Source organism: Miniopterus schreibersii (assembly GCF_964146895.1).
Source record: "Miniopterus schreibersii genome assembly, chromosome: 7".
NCBI classification, from domain to species: domain Eukaryota; kingdom Metazoa; phylum Chordata; class Mammalia; order Chiroptera; family Miniopteridae; genus Miniopterus; species Miniopterus schreibersii.
The window spans coordinates 77,941,957-77,960,632 of NC_138108.1; the positions used below are offsets into that span (position 1 = coordinate 77,941,957).

Consider the following 18,676-nt stretch of genomic DNA (forward strand, 5'->3'; position numbering starts at 1 on the left):
ACAAGGTGACTTCACAGCCCTCAAAAATGTAATGACTCAAGTCTGACCTCTCAACTCTATAATGCTCCTACCACTCAGCACCAGTGACGGGCAGGTAAGGAGCACTTGGTAAACTTCAGCTAAGTGAATAAAGCAGATGAATGAAATAGAATTTAAGCCCAGCTTTTAAAGATAGGATAAATATTATATCAGGTTGAAGGTGAAATATTAGATTCCTATGTAACACCCTTAATAAGCATAGAGTCTGCTGACTCTTAGACAAGACCAAGGTTTAATGTTCTTGGAAACCAGTATATACTCAAGTAAACACAGAAATACTGTACCGTAAGCACTAGTTTCCAAGTCCAAGTAAATCTCAGAAGACTGGGCCTATTTCTGTAAGCCCCTTTCACAATGTCTACAGCACCTACTGGCAACACAACCTTGATCCAAAAGGGCCACCCTCTTGGCAAACTAAGAGTGGAAGGGGGAGACAGTGACCCCTCTTCTGCACTTCAAGTCCAGTCCAGCTTTTATTCATGAAAACAGTCCTTGACTGGTATATATGGTAAACCTTCAGAACTCACTTGGTCAGAGGATCCTGCCTGCCCCTTCCACCTGGCAAGGGCACGTGAAAGCCTTGTAATTAGAACCTGAAGTATATGCTCCAGGCCATCACACACAGGTGACAAAAGTCCCCCAGAGAAAATCAGGGAGGACATCTCTCGTTCAGGAAGGGCCACTCAACAGGATCTCATGACCCATGTCTTGCAGGATATATTCACTTTTACCTTCAAGGCTGTAAATGCTTGTAAACTTTCCAACATAAGCCCCTCTCTTTATCTGTTCACTTGGCCTTCTCTCAAAGTGCCAAAGGATAAGGACTTTTGATCTCCCAACAAAAATCCAAGAAAACTCTACTTGCTCTAGAACGAAATATCCAAAAGCCACAACCTGACTGAGTGTCCTATTGGAAGCCAAGAAATCATGCTGATTGCTCACAAAGGACTTTTTTTTAAGGACAAATTCTGACCGACAAAGACAGCCCAGCCACCTAGAGTGCCTTCTAATGCACAGCTTACCTTATAATTGCTAGAGTTCACCCAAGAGGTAGCAAGTCCATCCACAAGTTTATCTAACATGGTCTGGTCATGCTCAAGGTCAGCAGACTTCTGTTTGTCTGAGAAATAGTCTATAAGTTCTTGGCCAACCTGCAGTCGTTTCCCCACATCCTTTTGCAACACCTGTGCCAGGCAGGACTCCATGCGAGGCTCCATGGTGGAATTCAAATTGAGATGCAGCAAAAGCTAGAGGGCAGTCAGGGTGACACCCTCCCAGTAAATGTACCCGGGAGGTTGCCTCTTTGTTCTCTGAAGGTTACCAAGAGCCTGTGTTTCAAAGATGCAATCCGGGGAATGGCAACAATGCACCATGTGTGTCTGAAGAGCAGCTGGTAGGATATTAAAAGTTCAATTTAAATAACTAGTAGAAGATAAAGGAGTGAATGGTAGAATGATGTTCTGGTATTGGGTCTGAAATACTTCATAATTCAGCAGTCCATTCTGAAAAGTAAAAGAAGAAAACGACAAATCAGTACAGATAATGTAACACTCAAATGTTATAAAATATTAAATCAAAGACAAAGCAATCCATGCTGCAGAATCATTTATAATCACAAGTGGAGTGAGAATCAGGAATGCTTGGCAATCACATCAGAATAACATAATTATTTTTTTAAGATTTTTATTCATTTTTTAGAAACAAAGGGAGAGGAAGAGAGAAACATCGATGTGAGAGCAAAACATTGATCAACTGCCTCCCACACGCCCCCTACTGGGAACGTGCCCAGACCAGGAATCAAACCAGCATCCTTTCACCCAACCGAGCCACACAGGCAGGGCTGTAATTATTATTTTTATCCGGAAGAACACTGAAGCCCAAAGCAGAGCCAATAGCCTACACACGTGGTAGGTTGAGGTTTTTCAAAATTTTCCAGTTAATAAATGCACCAGTCAGCAAAGCACTCTCTGCTTTAGCTGGCATATTTATTTGTAGCTTAAATTCTGCTTGCACCAAAAACTTACCACCACTCTGTGTCTGCAGCTTATTGCCTTACTCTCTGTCTTCTAAAAAACCAAGGGCTGAAAATGGGGTGGACTCCACAGAAACACCATTGGCCAAAGTGGCCAGCCTGATAACATTAACCAAAGTCAAAGCCAGTACCTACATCAAACTTTTTGCTTAGCAGCTTTACAACAGGGTGAGCAGTAGCCTTTACCACATCCTCCCCTCAACGAAGAAAGTAATGAAGGAAAAAAGGAAATCAGCTCATAGTCTGATTAGTTATTGACATGGTACTCTCCACTGACAGCCACTCCATTTGGGCCTGGTATTGTTAAAAAGATCTCAAATTCATGTTTGGGGTAAGGGCAAAGCCCATGATACGGAAAAGTACCAAAATCCTTTTCATTACATGAACAAGCTGACCATTAATCTACAACTGCTGAAGCAACTGTACACACTTATTTCCTACGTCAATTCCTTTCATTCTAACCTAAGACCCACAGGAAACCTACTTTCAAGGTGCAGCACTTCCTGACACTGCAAAAGAGGAATGTCTGCACAGCAATCATGCATCCCAACTCCCAGGGGTTCTAGCATGGAAAGCAGAACTTACAAACTAAGTAAACTAAAATTCAGTGCATGGCAACTCTTCCACTCTGAGCACAGTGATTCCTCCCTAACATCACCCAACCCCATCCCTCCTCTCAGTATCATAAAGCACAGTGGGCTTTCTGAGTTCCAGAATCAGAGACTTTAGTACCAATGGGAATTATGTAAGGCAAGTCACTCAGTGAGGGAAATGCTCCCTCAGAGTCCCTGGTGCGTGCTTAGTCTCCTTATTCACTGCTTCTAACAAGGCAGCAGGCTGGGGCAGGGGAATTCAAAACTCACTATCTCACATGGCAATCCTTCCTTAAAGGGAGGAGACATCTGCTTTCCAGTCATCTCCACACCCTGGAACTGGTCCCTTCCTCACAAGAAGGATCTTTAAATACATAAGAGCAGCTATTACCCTTCTCTCCAATTTTTAGTTCAAATGAAATATCTCCAGTTCCTTAATAGCTCATATGTTGGGCTAGAGAAGGTATTAGTGTTACAGGAAACAGGAGGAACCAACAGAACCTTTTCTTTCTAGGCCCAATATTAGCCCAAGAAACAGATCAAATAAGGTTGGGCTTGTGAAATGGACACAAATTCTTTGCTACTCCTCCACCAAGGTGGAGTCTAAGTCACCTCCCACAGTGACTCGGGAACTGGCCCTGTGATTTGCTTTGACCAGTTGGAACCCAGCAACTGCAAAGCAGAGATTTGATAGCCAGCACTGGAGGGTGTCCTCTTAGAATGGTGCCCTGAGACTGCCATGCTGCACGGAAGCTGCTCTAGCTTCCAAAACGTGAGAGGCCATGTTCTTCAGCTGACTTCTAATAGCAGCTATAGGGCGTGAGTGAGGCCAGTTGGGACCATTCATCCATTCCAGTCATCATCTGACTGCAGCTACACAAATAAGACTAAAAAGTAGAAAAACCAAGCCAAACCACAGAATTAGAATACTTCATTTTGGCGGTTTGTTACACACCGACAGATAACTGATACAGTCCTTCTTCCCCTAAACATCTGTCATTCTCAATGGAAAGAACCTCATATCCTTTACTCCCTCAAGGGGCCTAAAATCAACAGGCGCTAACCAATAATGATGATTACATCATTTCCAATAATCTGCCTGAGGTATCAGCCTCTGTGCTGGATCATTTGTACAAACCATCTCCAATTGTCCAACCAATTCTATAAAGTACGTTTTAACATCCCTATTTCACAGATGAAGAAACTGAGGCGAAGGTAAGTAACTTTCCAAGGTCGCATGCCCAGTGAGTTGCCTCTCCCCACCTTCAAACCTTTGTTATTAACAAGTCTGGCCTACTTCTATCTGACTCAGAGAAAGGAGGTCAGACTTCGTGCTTAAATGGGAGGAACAAGCAAGGGAGCCAAGCCTCAACTCCAGGGAGGAAAATGATCCCACTCATTCCAGTCTCTATAGTGTGACTTATGAAATACATTATATAAAAGCACTCCATTAGATTTCTAACAAATAAGCATTAAAGGCTTAGCATACTCAAAAGTTGATCCCAAATTCCTATGTACCAAATGCACAGAATGAAAGACACAGGAAGGCCCTAGGCGTCTTAGGTTAGAATGAAAGAACTGGGTCCTCCTTCTTCTTTATTAAAAAGAAAACACAACAATAATCCTCTCTTATTCTTACTAAACTGGATTTTTTGTACCTTTTCCCCATGCTTTTGGGCATTTTCTCCATCTCTACTTTCATGGGTATTCAGGGACTATCAGTCACATGGTATCAAAGTTATAAGGGTACAAGAGGCAAGACCTCCTTCCCACTCCTGCCCCAGCCACCCAGGTTCCCTGCCTAAAAGCAAATAATGGCCTGTTTCCCGTGTGGCCCAGTGGTTAGAGTGTCAGCCTGTGGACTGAAGGGTACCAGGTTCAGTTCCGGCCAAGGGTACGTGCCTTGACTGCAGGCTAAATCCCCAGCCTGGTCGGTGCATGAGGGAGACAACTAATCGATGTGTCTCTCCCATAAATGTTTTCCTCTCACTCTCTCCTCTCTCTCCCCCCTCTCCTTTTCCTCCCTCCCCCCCTCCCATTTTTCTCTAAGAAGCAATGGAAAAAATATCCTCCGGTGAGGATTAAAAATAAAAAAAGATTAGCCCAGCCGGGCGTGGCTCAGCGGTTGAGCGTCAACCTGGGATCCAGGCAATCGGGGTTCGATTCCCGGTCAGGGCACATGCCCGGGTTGTGGGCTCAATCAATGACTCTCTCATCATTGATGTTTCTATCTCTCTCTCTCCCTCTCCTTTCCTCTCTCAGAAATCAATAAGGCTATATTAAAAAAAAAAAAAAAAAAAAAAATCAAAAAAAAAAAAGATTAACTTTCACACATTTCCCAAAATAAGGGAAATGTAAAATAATATAGAAGAAAAAGGTAAGTGAGGTTAGAATAGCCAAGCACCTCTTCTCTCCTTAATTTATCAGGCTAAACTTTTTCTTTTTGCAAAATCTCACTATGAAAGCTGTGAAGCCACACTAAATATTACTGATTCAGTCACCTGGGGAAATGTCCCAACTCTCTCAAACCCAACCCCAGGTGACAGGCCTCTCTATTCCCCAACATCACCGCCCCCCCACTAAGGTAGTTGGGTTCCAAAGACACCAACCTTTTCCTTGGTGTCTACGGGCAAAGTAACAAAAGGTCAAGACAATGGTCCTACAGTCATTCTCCTTTCAGAGTGCCCTGGAAAGCAGAATTAACAGAGCAACCTTCACCATAATAATGAAGAGCATACAGGAGGAAACAAAAGTAGCTTTACACTTGTGAGTATGCAAAACAGAGTTTATTCTTGCGTTATTATTTTCCATACAAACTGTAAACCTACTTTTGCCCCACCCTGTATAATAGAAGAAACTGCTGACTCACTTAAAGAGAGTCTGGAGGCTGTTAAGCACATGGATCTGTGCACATCTTGTGCCTCAGTTCTCAGTGCTGCTATGAAGTTGCTAACTCAGTTGGTAAACTCAGCTCAAGGACAAACCATAAACATCCTGGAACAACTGTTATGGGGACATACAGAGCTTCCTTCCTTGTAGTTTTCACCTCCCTCCTTTGGGTACTGGAACTAACAAATCCCTGTTAACCAAGCCAGCAATCCTTCCTTCCCATGAAAGAATTATATTTTGTGGGTTTTGTCTTTATAAACCCTGCCTTACTTTGTTCTCTCCAGAGTGCAGTTGGGGTTGCCACCTGAATCCACATCTCTCAGATTGTAATCCTTTTGCTCAAATAAATGCTTTTTATTCTTTACTACAACCTAAACTTTTTTTTGGTTGACAACCAGAACAATAGCCCAACTCTACTGCAGGCTAACAGGCAGAAGTTAAAAAGTACCAGATTCAACAAGAATGAATAGGACAGTCTGATGTAACGAAAAGAGTAATAAAGCTGAGAATCCTGCCATCTAGTCTTGACTTCCACGGGAGTTGCACTCTGGGGACTACTGGCTCCACAGACATTACAGAAGCGTAAGGATGGGAAGAGGCTGCAGAGGCATTTTTTAACATGAGCTCCTCTCTCTATCCCCTTCCTCATCCTAACTACTCTGTGGCACATGGTACACATCTACGGAGCACCAAAAGTGGAGAACGCGGAGAACAGACCCGACCATAAGCTCTGCAACTTCTTAGTCTACTGTAGACTTCTTCATAAGTTACACATTAAAAGTACAGCTATTTTTACTTGGTGGCTTAAAATGAGTTAATATTTCTCATAAGTCTGTGGGTTGGCTGGACGCAGACGGGCGATTCTGCTAATCTTCCTTGGACCATTTATGCAGCTGTTGTCATCTGCTAGCCTGATTGGGGTGAAGACTTTACGCTGGCATCGTTAGCATGTCTAAGGCATTGATACTGGCTGTCGGGTGGACATCCTGCCACACATGATCTCTAACCACTCAGGAATATAGCGCAAGTTCATTACATAGTGGTTGCAGCACCCCAAAACAGCAAAGCAGGAAGCTGCCAGGACTGTCAAAGCCTAGGATCCAGAACTTGCAAATCACTTCTGCCTCATTCTATTGGTCGAGGCAAGTCACTCATCATATATCACACCTCACTGAAGAAGATACGAAAGAAATAAGTATATTCTAAGACTTAACGTGGAAGTGCTTCCAACTTACTTGGAGAGAACAAGATATACATACAAAAAGCTTGTCGGTATAAGAATTCAACACAAACACGGGGTGCACAACTAGATTTCACAGGAAGAATGTTGCCCCTGCTAAACAAGGGGTTAAGTACTGTGGTAGTATCAGAGAGGGAATGGATCAAGGAGGCCTGGAATGACCAAGTAAAAACTATATAAATAAGACGCAGTTTGAACTTTGTCTTAAAATGTGGATAGAGCCCTAGTCGGTTTGACTCACTGGATAGTGTAGGCCCCCAGGACTGAAGGGTCCAGGTTCAATTCCAGTCAAGGGCACATACCTCTGCTGCAGGCTCAATCCCCAGCCCCCGCTGGCGCCTGAGTGGGAGGCGACTAATCCATGTGTCTCTCTCACATCGATGTTTCTATCTCTGTCTCTCCTTCCACTCTCTCTGAAAAGCAACGGAAAAAATATCCTCAGGTGAGGATTAAAAAAAAAAATTTTTTTTTGGATAGAAAGTGCAGCCATTAGTTAATGGCACTTAATGGGGGGAGGGGGCATAAGCAAACAAGATAAATGGAAACATGTGAATGAGTGAGCAAAGAAGTGTGGTAAGGCAGAGACAATGAGATACCTGTGAGATAGGTATTAGCACTCCTACTCTGAAGATAAGGAAATAAACCTCAGAAAGGTTTTAAAAACAACAACTGCCCAGCGTTTTTATTTAAAGCTAATAACTGTCAGGTAATAATGAAAAACCAGACCTACCTGTCCCCAAAGTTTGTCTTCTTTCCACTATTCTACATCACTATACTACCACCTCATTGAAAGTCCAAAGCATGGGCAGTCAATAACTGAAAATGTTAAAGAGCTGTACATAGTGCTTGGGGCATAAGAAGAAGGGGGTTAAAAAATGTGAAACCTGAAAAAGAAGACCCCACTAAAAAGAGCTCCCGGTGGCTAATTAAAAAAAAAAAAATAGAGCCTAGCAGCCATTTCTACACAGGGGCCTCACACAATATACACTTCACAGTCAAGCCTGCACTGAACCGCCTGCCTGCACTGTTTCTGCCTCTGAGGCAGCCCTTACAGGAGTTCCTGGAATCCTATTTCAACCAGTAACACTGATGCTTTCCCCATCCAACTGGAGCTTCCCAGCTCCAACCAAGCAGAGTGGCCCTCTTCTGACCAATCGGGAGTGCATGTGCATGAAGACGGATCATTCAGCCTGTCTACATAAGCCAGCCCCACTCAGCCCGACAGCCCACGCCCCTCTCTGCCCCTCCTACCTAGAGTGCTCCTGAGAGCGGAGCGGAGCGGAGAGGAGCGGAGCAGTCCAGCACAACAGACAGGCATGGAGCAGAGCAGAGCAGAGCTGCCTAGCTGGAGAGGGGTCTGTTCCCAGGGCTGCCTCACAGCCATGCTGTTTCACACAGAATTGTTGCACAACCGTGCTGTTTTCACAGCCATGCTGTATTAAAATTGAGCTGAATAAGTTTTGCACTGAATAAAGTTTCCCTCTTTGCCACACTCCAAATAGGGGATTCCTACTGGCACTGAATCGGCTCCAGTGACCATTGGTTGACAAAAACAAGAAACCTAATCAAAAGTAAAGCACCCAAGAAGCTTAAATAAAATAATATTCTATATCATAGTATCAATAAATACAATTTAAATTACCAGTACCAGTTAATAACTACACCAAAAATCTCCTTGGAAAATATGGAGAAAGACAGGCATAATACTTTATTAGCAGAATTTATTCACACTAAATCAAAAGTGGTAGGTTTCTATCAATAAGACTTTTGCATTGTAATGATTTTTATAATTATAATATGGTCTGAAATTTTAAAGAGGCACTGCCTTGCCCTGTCAGCAGTCTCTGTTCTTATTCTACCTGTTACTTCAGTTCTTTCCCTCTCCTCCTCCCTCCCACAGTCCCAATTACTTTCAAGCTCACGCACACTCAGTGAACATTTACTCTGTGCCTAGGATGTGACAAGTTATGTATACGCCATGCTAACTACTAGAAGTCACAGAATGTAAGACTTGGTCAAGGCCCTCGAGGAGGTGATTGTCTAGAAAAAAGGAAGAGACAGAAATGCATAACAGTTGCAATAGTATCAGGACTAGTCCTAAACCAGAAGGTTGCAGAAGGTGCTGTGTAGATGGCAGAGAAAGGAATATAAAACGCTGCCTGGGGAAATGCAGCAGGGAATGTCAATGGGGAACTGCATCCATGCAGGTACATCCCTGGCTTTCACCATGTACGTACACTTTCCTTAGTGGACAACATCCAAGTGGACAACACCACCCTCTCCTTTCTGCCTCCCCAGACCTTTAATCTTTCAGTTGCCTGCTCTCAGGCATCAGCGACCTCTCCTTGTCTCTCAGTTCCCACCACAACTGCCCATCCTTCTAGCTCTTTCGTTCAAGCACAGGGCCCCAACCTCCTCAATTCCATAAACTCCCTCCCAATTGCACTTTCCTTTTAGTCTGGATTAAATTCCATGGGGGTGTTAATAGCTTGAAACAAACTTCAATTTTCTCTCTAATAGCTGCCTTGATGAACTTGACACACAATCAGCTGCCTTCTCATGCCTGCAGAAAACAGTCGATCATGGCTAGAGAACACAGACACACATACACACACCTCAAACTTCAAAAAGGCTTTCCACAACACCCAGCATTCCAACTCAAGTTCTCTAGTAAGTCTGTTTGCCCTTCAAGGTGACTTTCCCATCTTCTCAAGCACCTATCTATCCTATCAGCTCTCTGATAGTCTAACCACCTACTTGGTTGTAACTTAGGCAATATCAGACAACTTAGGTCTTCGACCACCAAAACAGGACAACTACCAGCATCTTTCTCTTTCCTGTGATATCAGGAAAGCACTCTCGTTTTCTCTTCCTCAGACATTTGACTTTTCAATTGTCTGCTCTCTGGCATCAGCAAGCTCTCCTCCACTGGCTCATTCCCAGCAGTTTATAAACTTCCTCTAAATCCCCATCTTTAGAAGGCCTCTCTTGAGCCCAGATGCCTTTCATGAATGACACCATTAACAGTGAACCTTCTTTAAACAGCTGCCTACACCAACTCACCACACTGATGCAGTTCCTGTTCCCCAGCGGCCCCAGCCATAGGGCTTCCCACGCCACTGCTCTACTGGAGCTGCTCCCGTCAGAATCACCAATGACTCCCATGCTCGCAAATCTAAGGAAGACTTTTCTGAACTTCATTAACTCCACTTCTCAGCAGCATTCCAAAGCTGACCAACCCTTCCTTCTGAAAGATTTATGATTTCTCTAAAAACAAACCACCACACCTTCCTGCTACATCTCTGGCTGCACCAAGTTTCTTTAACCACATGCACTCCTCTGCCAGAGCTCTGATGGGCTTAGTTCAATGCCTCTTGTCTTCTCACTTTGCTCACTCCAAAGTGATCATCATTCATTTCCATCAATTTAAAAACTGCCTATAAACTGATGACATCCAGATTTGTATCTCCAGGCCAATTATCTCTGACCCCTACCCGTGGGGTAAGAGGGTAGAGTTATTAAAAGGATAGCTAAGAAGTATTCCACACACACTCCTAGCATTATTCGTGAAGTATTCATATCCATATTTGCAAATGTATGTATATGCAGTTACGAATTTTTAAATGCAAAGATCATGTAAAAAGAATTTCTAAATTCTTATTTTTAGTTTGGTAACTTTTCTCAATTAACGGATACTAAGAATTCCACTTATGTAGAGCTCTGTGATGCTAGACACTAAAAAGAGTTCTTATGCTCAAAAAGTCTGGAAATAACCAGTCAGGCACAGAGCAAAAAAGACGGAACAGAGACAAGACCCAACAGTCCATATGTAGCAGCAAAAGTCAACAGAACTGAAGAATCAGGAGACTGGGTGGGAATACTATTATTTAGCTTGGAAAGATCATTAAATCTGGGTTTTTTCAGTTGATCACAAGAATATTTTGCAGTAGGAGGGAAAACTCAAAGTTAACAATATTTCCCCCATTCCAGTCTATCCCTACTTTGGAAGAATTAGCTAACAGCCTCTCTGTTCCAGTCTCTGTTCCCATTCCCTTGTCCCCAAGATCAGGCAGGGAGAGACTTCTATACCCTATATAAGTAGGGACCACAGTCAGCAGGAAGCAGTTACTAAAGACAAACCATCCTCCCTCATCACCCTTTTAAGGAAGATTTTAGGGATGGAAGCCTCTGAGCGGGGAATGAGACAGGCCAGTCAGCCAAGACAACTGGAATAGGGAAACTGAGACAGATAGTTGAACAAAGTGACAGCAATTTACAGCAGATACAGGTCGCCTCCCTAGAACTAACACCTAGGCCTCTGTTGTATTTCACCTCAGACCCAGAAAAGCAGCAAAAATCAGGTGGGCTTGCCAGGACCAGCTGCCATGACTAAAGACCCCCTGCCAGGACACTGATCATTCAGGAGAGACCACAACCCTGAAGCACACCTAGAAAGCTGACAAATATTCTGCGGAAACCCTCCCCTGAGACCTCCTCTAAGATTCCTGCCTGGAAGACAGAGATAAAAGCCTAAAGACAAAGGACCCATGCAGCATGCACTCTCCCTCTGGGGAGCAGGCCCTGCCATTCCCTTTCCCCTCTTCTTCCCCCACAGGCATCTCCTAAACTCTAGGAGACACAGGAGACTTGCAACCAAGGGAGCAATGGGCATTGACAGCTCATCCCAGGCTAATTTCAGGCTAATCCCCTCAACCTGTCCCCAGGTCCCCTTTTCTCTGACTTCCCAGAGGGCTAGGGTAGCCCAGCCTAGGCTTTCCTGTTGCTTCTCCTATGCTAAGGCCTTTCTTGTTTTACTGTCCCCAGCACTAATAAACGTTCCCTCATAGTCAAAAAAAATACATATATTCATATATAAACTTCTCCCTTCACTCACCCTAGTGTGAACAATAATTAACTATAGTGAAGTCATGACAATAAAAAACTATAATGTAAATGCAAAAAAAATGATTAAAAAAAAAGTTCACCACTTGTATTAAAAGGTAGGTCATATAAACAGAAAAAAATCATTAACATGGGATAATTTCTGGTGGTAAGATTACAGATTTTTTTTTGTGCTTCTCTGTATTTTCTAATTTTTTTCTATAATGTATATGTTATTTTTATCATTACAAATAGGAAAGTATTACTAAAAAACCAGGTACTACCATTTCATAATGGAGGAAAATCTCTCTTTCAGTATTATGGAATATAGTGTACAACCTACAAAACAAGGTCTTAAATGCCTAAGAAGATGTCAGCAGTGGATTAGATACTTTCATAAAATATGTTGTGACAAACTACAAGCTGATAAAAAAAAAGGGGGGAAGGGATGAAATACAAATTGCCAGTTATAAAAACAGTCACAGTGATGTAAAGTACAGCATAGGGATATAGTGAGTAATACTGAAACAACTGTGTTTGGTGTTAGACGGGGACTAGACTGATCAGGGTGAGCACTTCATAAGCTATATCAGTGTCTAACCACCATGTTGCCCACCTAAAAGTAATATAATACTGCATGTCAACTATAAGTGAAAAATAAATTTAAAAAACAAGAAAAAAAACTACAAGCTGGTAAAGACAAATAAGGGTTAAAAAAACAAATAACAGCACCTCCACCTTAGTGTACAAATAAGAAAATAATAGGGGGCCTGGCCAGGCGTGGCTCAGTGGTTGAGCGTCGACCTAGGATCCAGGCGATCGGGGTTCGATTCCTGATCAGGGCACATGCCCGGGTTGCGGGCTCGATCAATGACTTTCTCATCATTGATGTTTCTATCTCTCTCTCTCCCTCTCCTTTCCTCTCTCTGAAATCAATAAAGATATATTTTTTAAAAAAAGAAAAGAAAATATTAGGGGAAAATACTGCACAGGTGCCGGATAAGTCAATTCCAACGATTTAATACTTGCCTTCACTAGTATTTTAATGAACTTTTTTAATCTTTCTGATATTTTTAGATTTTTTTTTTCTAAATGTGAACTGTAAAAGTAGAACATAGTTTTAATTTTATTTTCTTCTCCTGCAGCAGGTTTTAATAATGGATAAGAGCTTTCTTTTACTCCTCAAAACTTCCTCACAGATGAGAGGATGGACGTGCATTCGGAACTGCTGAAGCTCAGCGGTGGGTACATGGGGTTTGTGCTACTGTTCTCTTTACTTTTCTATTAAAATTGTCCACTAAAATTTAAAAAACCAAAATATTTTTTAACTTAATTTAAAAAAATGATAAAGCTTAAGTGTATTTGAAAAAAAATTTTTAAAACCTGTAATAAAGCTGTTAATTAACTAAACAAATGAGGATGTGAAATTGTATTAAATTATATATATAACATAGATTACATGTGAAAAAATTTGTAGGAGCCCTGGCCAGTGTGACTCAGTTGAATGAACACTGTCCCATGCATGCACCAAAAGGTCACCGTTCAATTCCCCAGCGAGGGCATATGCCCAGGTTGCAGCTTCAATGCCCAGTCGAGGTGCGTACGGGAGACAATCAATCAATGTTTCTCTCTCACACCAATGTTTCTCTCTCTGTCTTCATCTCTCTCTAAAAATCAATAAAGACATAAAAAAAATTATAGGAAAACACAAAGAGTATGTAAAACATTAACATGTAGCCTCTGAGTAATAGGTTTATAAGAGCTTCTCTCCTACTTTTTCTTTTCATATTTTGTAAAATAAAAGAGATAAAGATTTTAAGTCTTAAAATAGAAAAGTAGTTATTTAATATCGTCAATTTTATTCATTCATAAACTTTAAGACCAAACTAACTGAAAAGAAAGAGATCTCATTTTTTTATTCACTGCTGACCTTTCTTTTCCCAAGGCAAAAATATTTAACATGTACACAAGACTGACGTCAGCATCAGCAACCAAATTGTATAGTGTCAAAGCAGTTAGCCCAGAGAGGAGACAATAATATTTTTACTATAAGTTACAGCTTTCCATGGACAGGTCTTACATGAAGACAAAGAGACCTCAGCAGAGATCAGCTTATTAGGGCAAGACGACTCATCAGATAGGATGTGACCAATACATTTGGCTCTTCTAGAAAGAGGAGATTTAAATTTCCGCTGCATCTAGCAATACTTCTATTTTTCAGAAAACTTTACTTATAGTTTTAAAGTCCCAACCAAACAGCATTTTTTCATTTGTTCACCAGACTAATAAAAACAGATCACTAAACCTGTACAACTCCTTACATGACTTTTCAGTAACATTTCATTGAGATACAATTTACTTTTTTGAAGTTTATATATTCAGCTTTTCTTATTGTATTCACTAAGTTGTGCAACCATTACCACTATTTAATTCCTGGGTATGTGCCCTGACCAGGAATCGAACCAGCAACTTTTCGATGCATGGGAGTACGCCCAACTAACTGAGCCACACAGGCCAGGGCCATCTTTTTTATTATTGCCATCCTATTGAGTGTGAAGTGGCACCTTCACATGTGATTTTGATTTGCATTTCCTAATGACTAAGAATGCTGAGCTTCATTTCATCAACTTTTTGGCCACTTGGACATCTTTGTAGAAATATTTAATCAAATCCTTTGCTTATTTTGTAATTGAGTTTTCTTTTTATTGTTGATTGAAAGTTTTTACATATTCTGAATAAAAGTCCTTTATCAGATATATGATTTGCAAATACTTTCCCTCACTCTTTGGAGTGTGTTCTCATTTTTGTGATGGTGACATTTTGATGAAGTCCTATTTATTTTTTTAGCTTCTGTTTTAGATGTTATACCTAAGAAATCATTGTCTATTTTACCACAATAAAAAAGAAAAGTAGCCCAGCCGGGCATGGCTCAGTGGTTGAGCATCGACCTAGGATCCAGGCGATTGGGGTTCAATTCCGGGTCAGGGCACATGCCCGGGTTGCGGGCTCAATCCCCAGTCGGGGGAGTGCAGGAGGCAGCCGATCAATGACTCTCTCATCACTGATGTTTCTATCTCTCTCCCTCTCCTTTCCTCTCCCTGAAATCAATATATATTTTTTTTAAAAAGTAAACAAACTACTGCCTAAGTCAAGGTCATGAAGATTTAATACACCCGTTTTCTTCTATTTATAGTTTCAGATCTTACATTTAGGTCTAGGGAGCATTTGAGATCTTGCTCCCTAGCATGTAGTCAATTTGGCTCAAATAAATTCTTTTTTTGCTTGTTTTTATTGATTTTGGAGAGAGAGGAAGGGAGAGGGAGAGAGAAACATTGATTGGCTGCCTCCTACATTTCCCCCACTGGGGATCAAGCCCACAACCCAGGCATGCGCCCTCACCAGGAATTGAACCGGCAACCTCTCTGTGCAAGGGATGACGCTCAACCAACTGAACCACACTGGCCAGGGCTCAAAATTCTTATAAAACTTCTCAAAAATCAAAAAATCAAAAATCGTACATTTAGGTCTATGATTAATTCTGAGTTAATTTACATATATTGGGGAGGGGAGTATCCAAATTCATTATTTTCCCCTCAGTTTCTCTCTTTATTAAGTCTACCCCCCAAGACAGGGGAAGAGGAACTCATCATGGTAACTGTGACTCCTCCAGGTCACAGGATAGGAGAAATCTCTTCTGCCCATGCCCTCACCCTTCCTCCTACCCAATAAATAAAGAGGAGCCAAGTAAGTACAGGGCAGTCGACAGAAGGGAAGGAGGATGCCCCAGGACAGTGTCCACATTGGGGGTACCAAAATTCATTCTTTTGCATATGGACATCCACTTGTCCCAGCACCATCGCTGAAGACTATTCTTTCCCCACTGAAATGTCTTTGCACTCTTGTTGATAACCAACTGACTATAAATGTAAGGGTTTATTTCTGGACTTCCATTCTACACCACTGATCCACATCTATCCTTATGCCAATACCAGACTGTCTTGATTACTCTAACTTTGCAGTAAGTTACGAAAGTCCTCCAAGTCTGCTCTTTCTCAAGATTGTTTTGGTTATTCAAAGCCCCTTGTATTTCCATTTGAATCTTAAGATCAACTTGTCAATTTCTGCAAAACAGCTGAAATTTTAATGAGTGTGTTGAATCTGTAGATCAATTCAGGAAGTACTGCAACCTTAACGATATTAGGTTATCTAATCCCTCAACAGAGGATCTCTTTCCATTTACTTAGATCTTTAATTTCCTTCAACAATGTTTCACAGTTTTACATTTCTTAATTTTACTCCAAGTTTTTCATTCTTTTTGATGCTATTATAAATGGAACTGTTTTCTTATGTTTCATTTTCATTGCAAGTATATAAGAATACAAGTGATTTTTGTTTGCTGATCTTATATCCTGCAACTTTACCGACCGCATTTACTAGCTCTAATAGCTTTACAGTGGACTCCTTAGGATATTCTCTATACAAGATTATGTCATCTGCAAATAGACTGTTTTACCTCTTTTCCAACCTGGATGCCTTTTCTTTTTCTTGCCTGAACTGCCCTAGTTAGAACTTCCAGTCTAATGTTAACAGAAGTGTCATAAAAGAACATCCTTGTCTCGTTCCTGATCTTGGGAAGAATGTATTCATTCTTTTATCACCAAAGTATGACATGAGTTGTGGGTTTTCACAGATGGCCTCTAACACACTGAGAAAGTTTCCTTCTATTCCAAATGTGTTGAGTATTTTTATCATATAATGATACTGGACTTTGTCAAATGCTTTTCCTACAGCTATTGAGAATATGGTTTTTGGTTTTTATTCTATTAATATAGTGTACTGCATGAATTTTCAGATATCAAATCAAGCTTGCGTTCCTAGGATAAATCCTACTTGATCAGTGTATATTCCTGATATGATACTGGATTCAGTTTGCTAGTATTTTGAGAATTTTTTGCATCTATATTCATAAAGGATACTATCTGTAATTTGCTTGTGATGTCTTTATATGGTTATGGAAACACAGTAAGGATAACCTCAGAGGATGAGCTGGGAAGCATTTCCTCCTCCTCATGTTGAAAGAGATTGTGAAGAACTTGCATTTGGTAGGTTTGGTAGAATCACTAACAGTGAAGTCATCTGAGCGTGGGCTTTTCTTTGTGGGGTGTTTTTTGTTAATTTAATCTTTTTACTTGTTATTGGTCTACCTGGATTTCCTATTTCTTTCTGGAATGTGTCTAAGAATGCATAATTTCATTGAGGTTACCTAATTTGTTGTCATAATTCTTCCTAGTATTACCTTATAATCCTCTTTCATTCCTGATTGTATTAATCTGAGTCCTGTTCCTGTTTTTCTTGGTCAAAGTTAAGGTTTGTCAATTTTGTTGATCTTTTCAATTTTTAGTCTGTTGATTTTTGCTACTTTCTCTATGTCATTTATTTCTCATCTAGTTTTAATTTTCTTTCTCCTGCTTGCTCCTTTGGTTTAGTTTGTTCTTTTCTTACTAGTTTCTTAAAATGGTTATTGATTTAAGATCTTTCTTTTTTAACATAAGTGTTTACTCCTATAAATTTCCCTGAGCACTGTTTTTACTAATTCCCCTAAGTTATGGTATGGTTTTTTTCCTGCATGAAGCATAGTAGGTGCTCAATAAGCATTTATTGTTGAACACTGAATGAGTGGCAGTTTTCATTTAATTGTGTAAAACACACAAAGATTTACTATTTTACCACTTTTAAGCGGGATTAAGTAAAGTAACTACCTTTACCACCATGGTATGGTGGTCGTTGTCATTTCCAATCACCTAAGAATATTTTCTAATTTTCTTGTGATTTCCTCTTTACCCACTGGTGGCTTAATACATTGTTTAATTTCCACATATCTGTAAGTTTCCCAAATTTCCCAGTTACTGATATCTAATTTCATTAAATTGTGGTCAAAGAACATACTTTGTATAATTCCCAACCTTTTAAATTTGTTGAGTCCTGTTTTATGGTATAACGCATGATCTATCCTAGGGAATGTTGCACATGCACTTGAGAACAATGTGTACTCTACTGAGTGCAGTGTTCTATAGCATGTCTGTCCCTTAATGATTTAAAAGTGTTTGTCGGGCCCCGGCTGGTGTGGCTCAGTTGGTTTGGCATCGTACCATACACCAAGAGGTTGCTGGTTCCATTCCTGGTTGGGGCACATGCCCAGGTTACGAGCTCAATCCCCAGTGGGGGGCATGCAGGAGGCAGCCAATCGATGTTTCATTCTCACATTGATGTTTCTCTCTCTCTCTTCCTCTCCCTTCCTCTCTCTCTCAAAAATAAAGAATAAAAAATCTTTTAAAAAATAAAAAATAAAAGTTTGTCACCATCTAGACCACATTTAAGGAAAAAAATAGTTAATTATCTAAATCTTAAATTTTTCATGTTTTCCCGCACTTTTTATACTGACTACTTATTTCATTTATATATATAAATCAGGTCTTCCCTTTAAAAATAAAAAAGTTTCTAGCACCATTTTAAGAGTTGGTTTCTAAGAGTGATACCTGTCAGAAGGTAAGCAGAAAAGACTGTCTATATTCACAGAAAAGATTTTCTAAGAGGTTTCTAGAACATGAAATCACCAGACTTAGGTGAATAAAGGAGAGCATTTGATATGTCACTTGATAGCAGGACAGCTGACATGACCATCCCAAATTTCCCAAGGGAGCTAGGTTACAACCAGTTGACAAAAAGAAAACCCTATTAAGTGCTGGTTATTTAATGTGAAGACAGAAGATGTAAGGCGTCTCGGGATATAAAAGCAGAGAGAGTTTTTCTGTTACTGAATAAAGTGAAGCTATAAAGAAGTAATACAGCAGTTTAAAATATGGCTTTCACTTCAGCTATTTTTGTTTTTATCCTACCCCAAGGATATTTCTTCCATTGCTTTTCAGAGAGAGTAGAAGGGAGAAAAAGGGAGGGGAGGGGAGGGGAGGGGAGGGGAGGGGAGGGGAGGGGAGGGGAGGGGAG

At 40.8% G+C, this 18,676-nt stretch overlaps 1 protein-coding gene across 5 annotated transcripts in view; it reads right to left on the reverse strand.

Annotated features, from left to right (window-relative positions):
• Positions 1–18,676, reverse strand: part of CLASP1 (cytoplasmic linker associated protein 1) — a 267,208-nt gene that overhangs the window by 234,959 nt on the left and 13,573 nt on the right. For 4 of the 5 annotated variants that reach the window (XM_081143238.1, XM_081143235.1, XM_081143239.1 and 1 more), the window contains exon 2: positions 1,062–1,541. In XM_081143238.1, coding sequence (XP_080999364.1) covers positions 1,062–1,256 — 195 coding nt within the window. In that variant the 5' untranslated portion in view covers positions 1,257–1,541. Of the gene's footprint in view, positions 1–1,061; positions 1,542–7,095; positions 7,207–18,676 lie in introns of all 5 variants that reach the window. The other variant, XM_081143236.1, reaches the window with a different exon arrangement.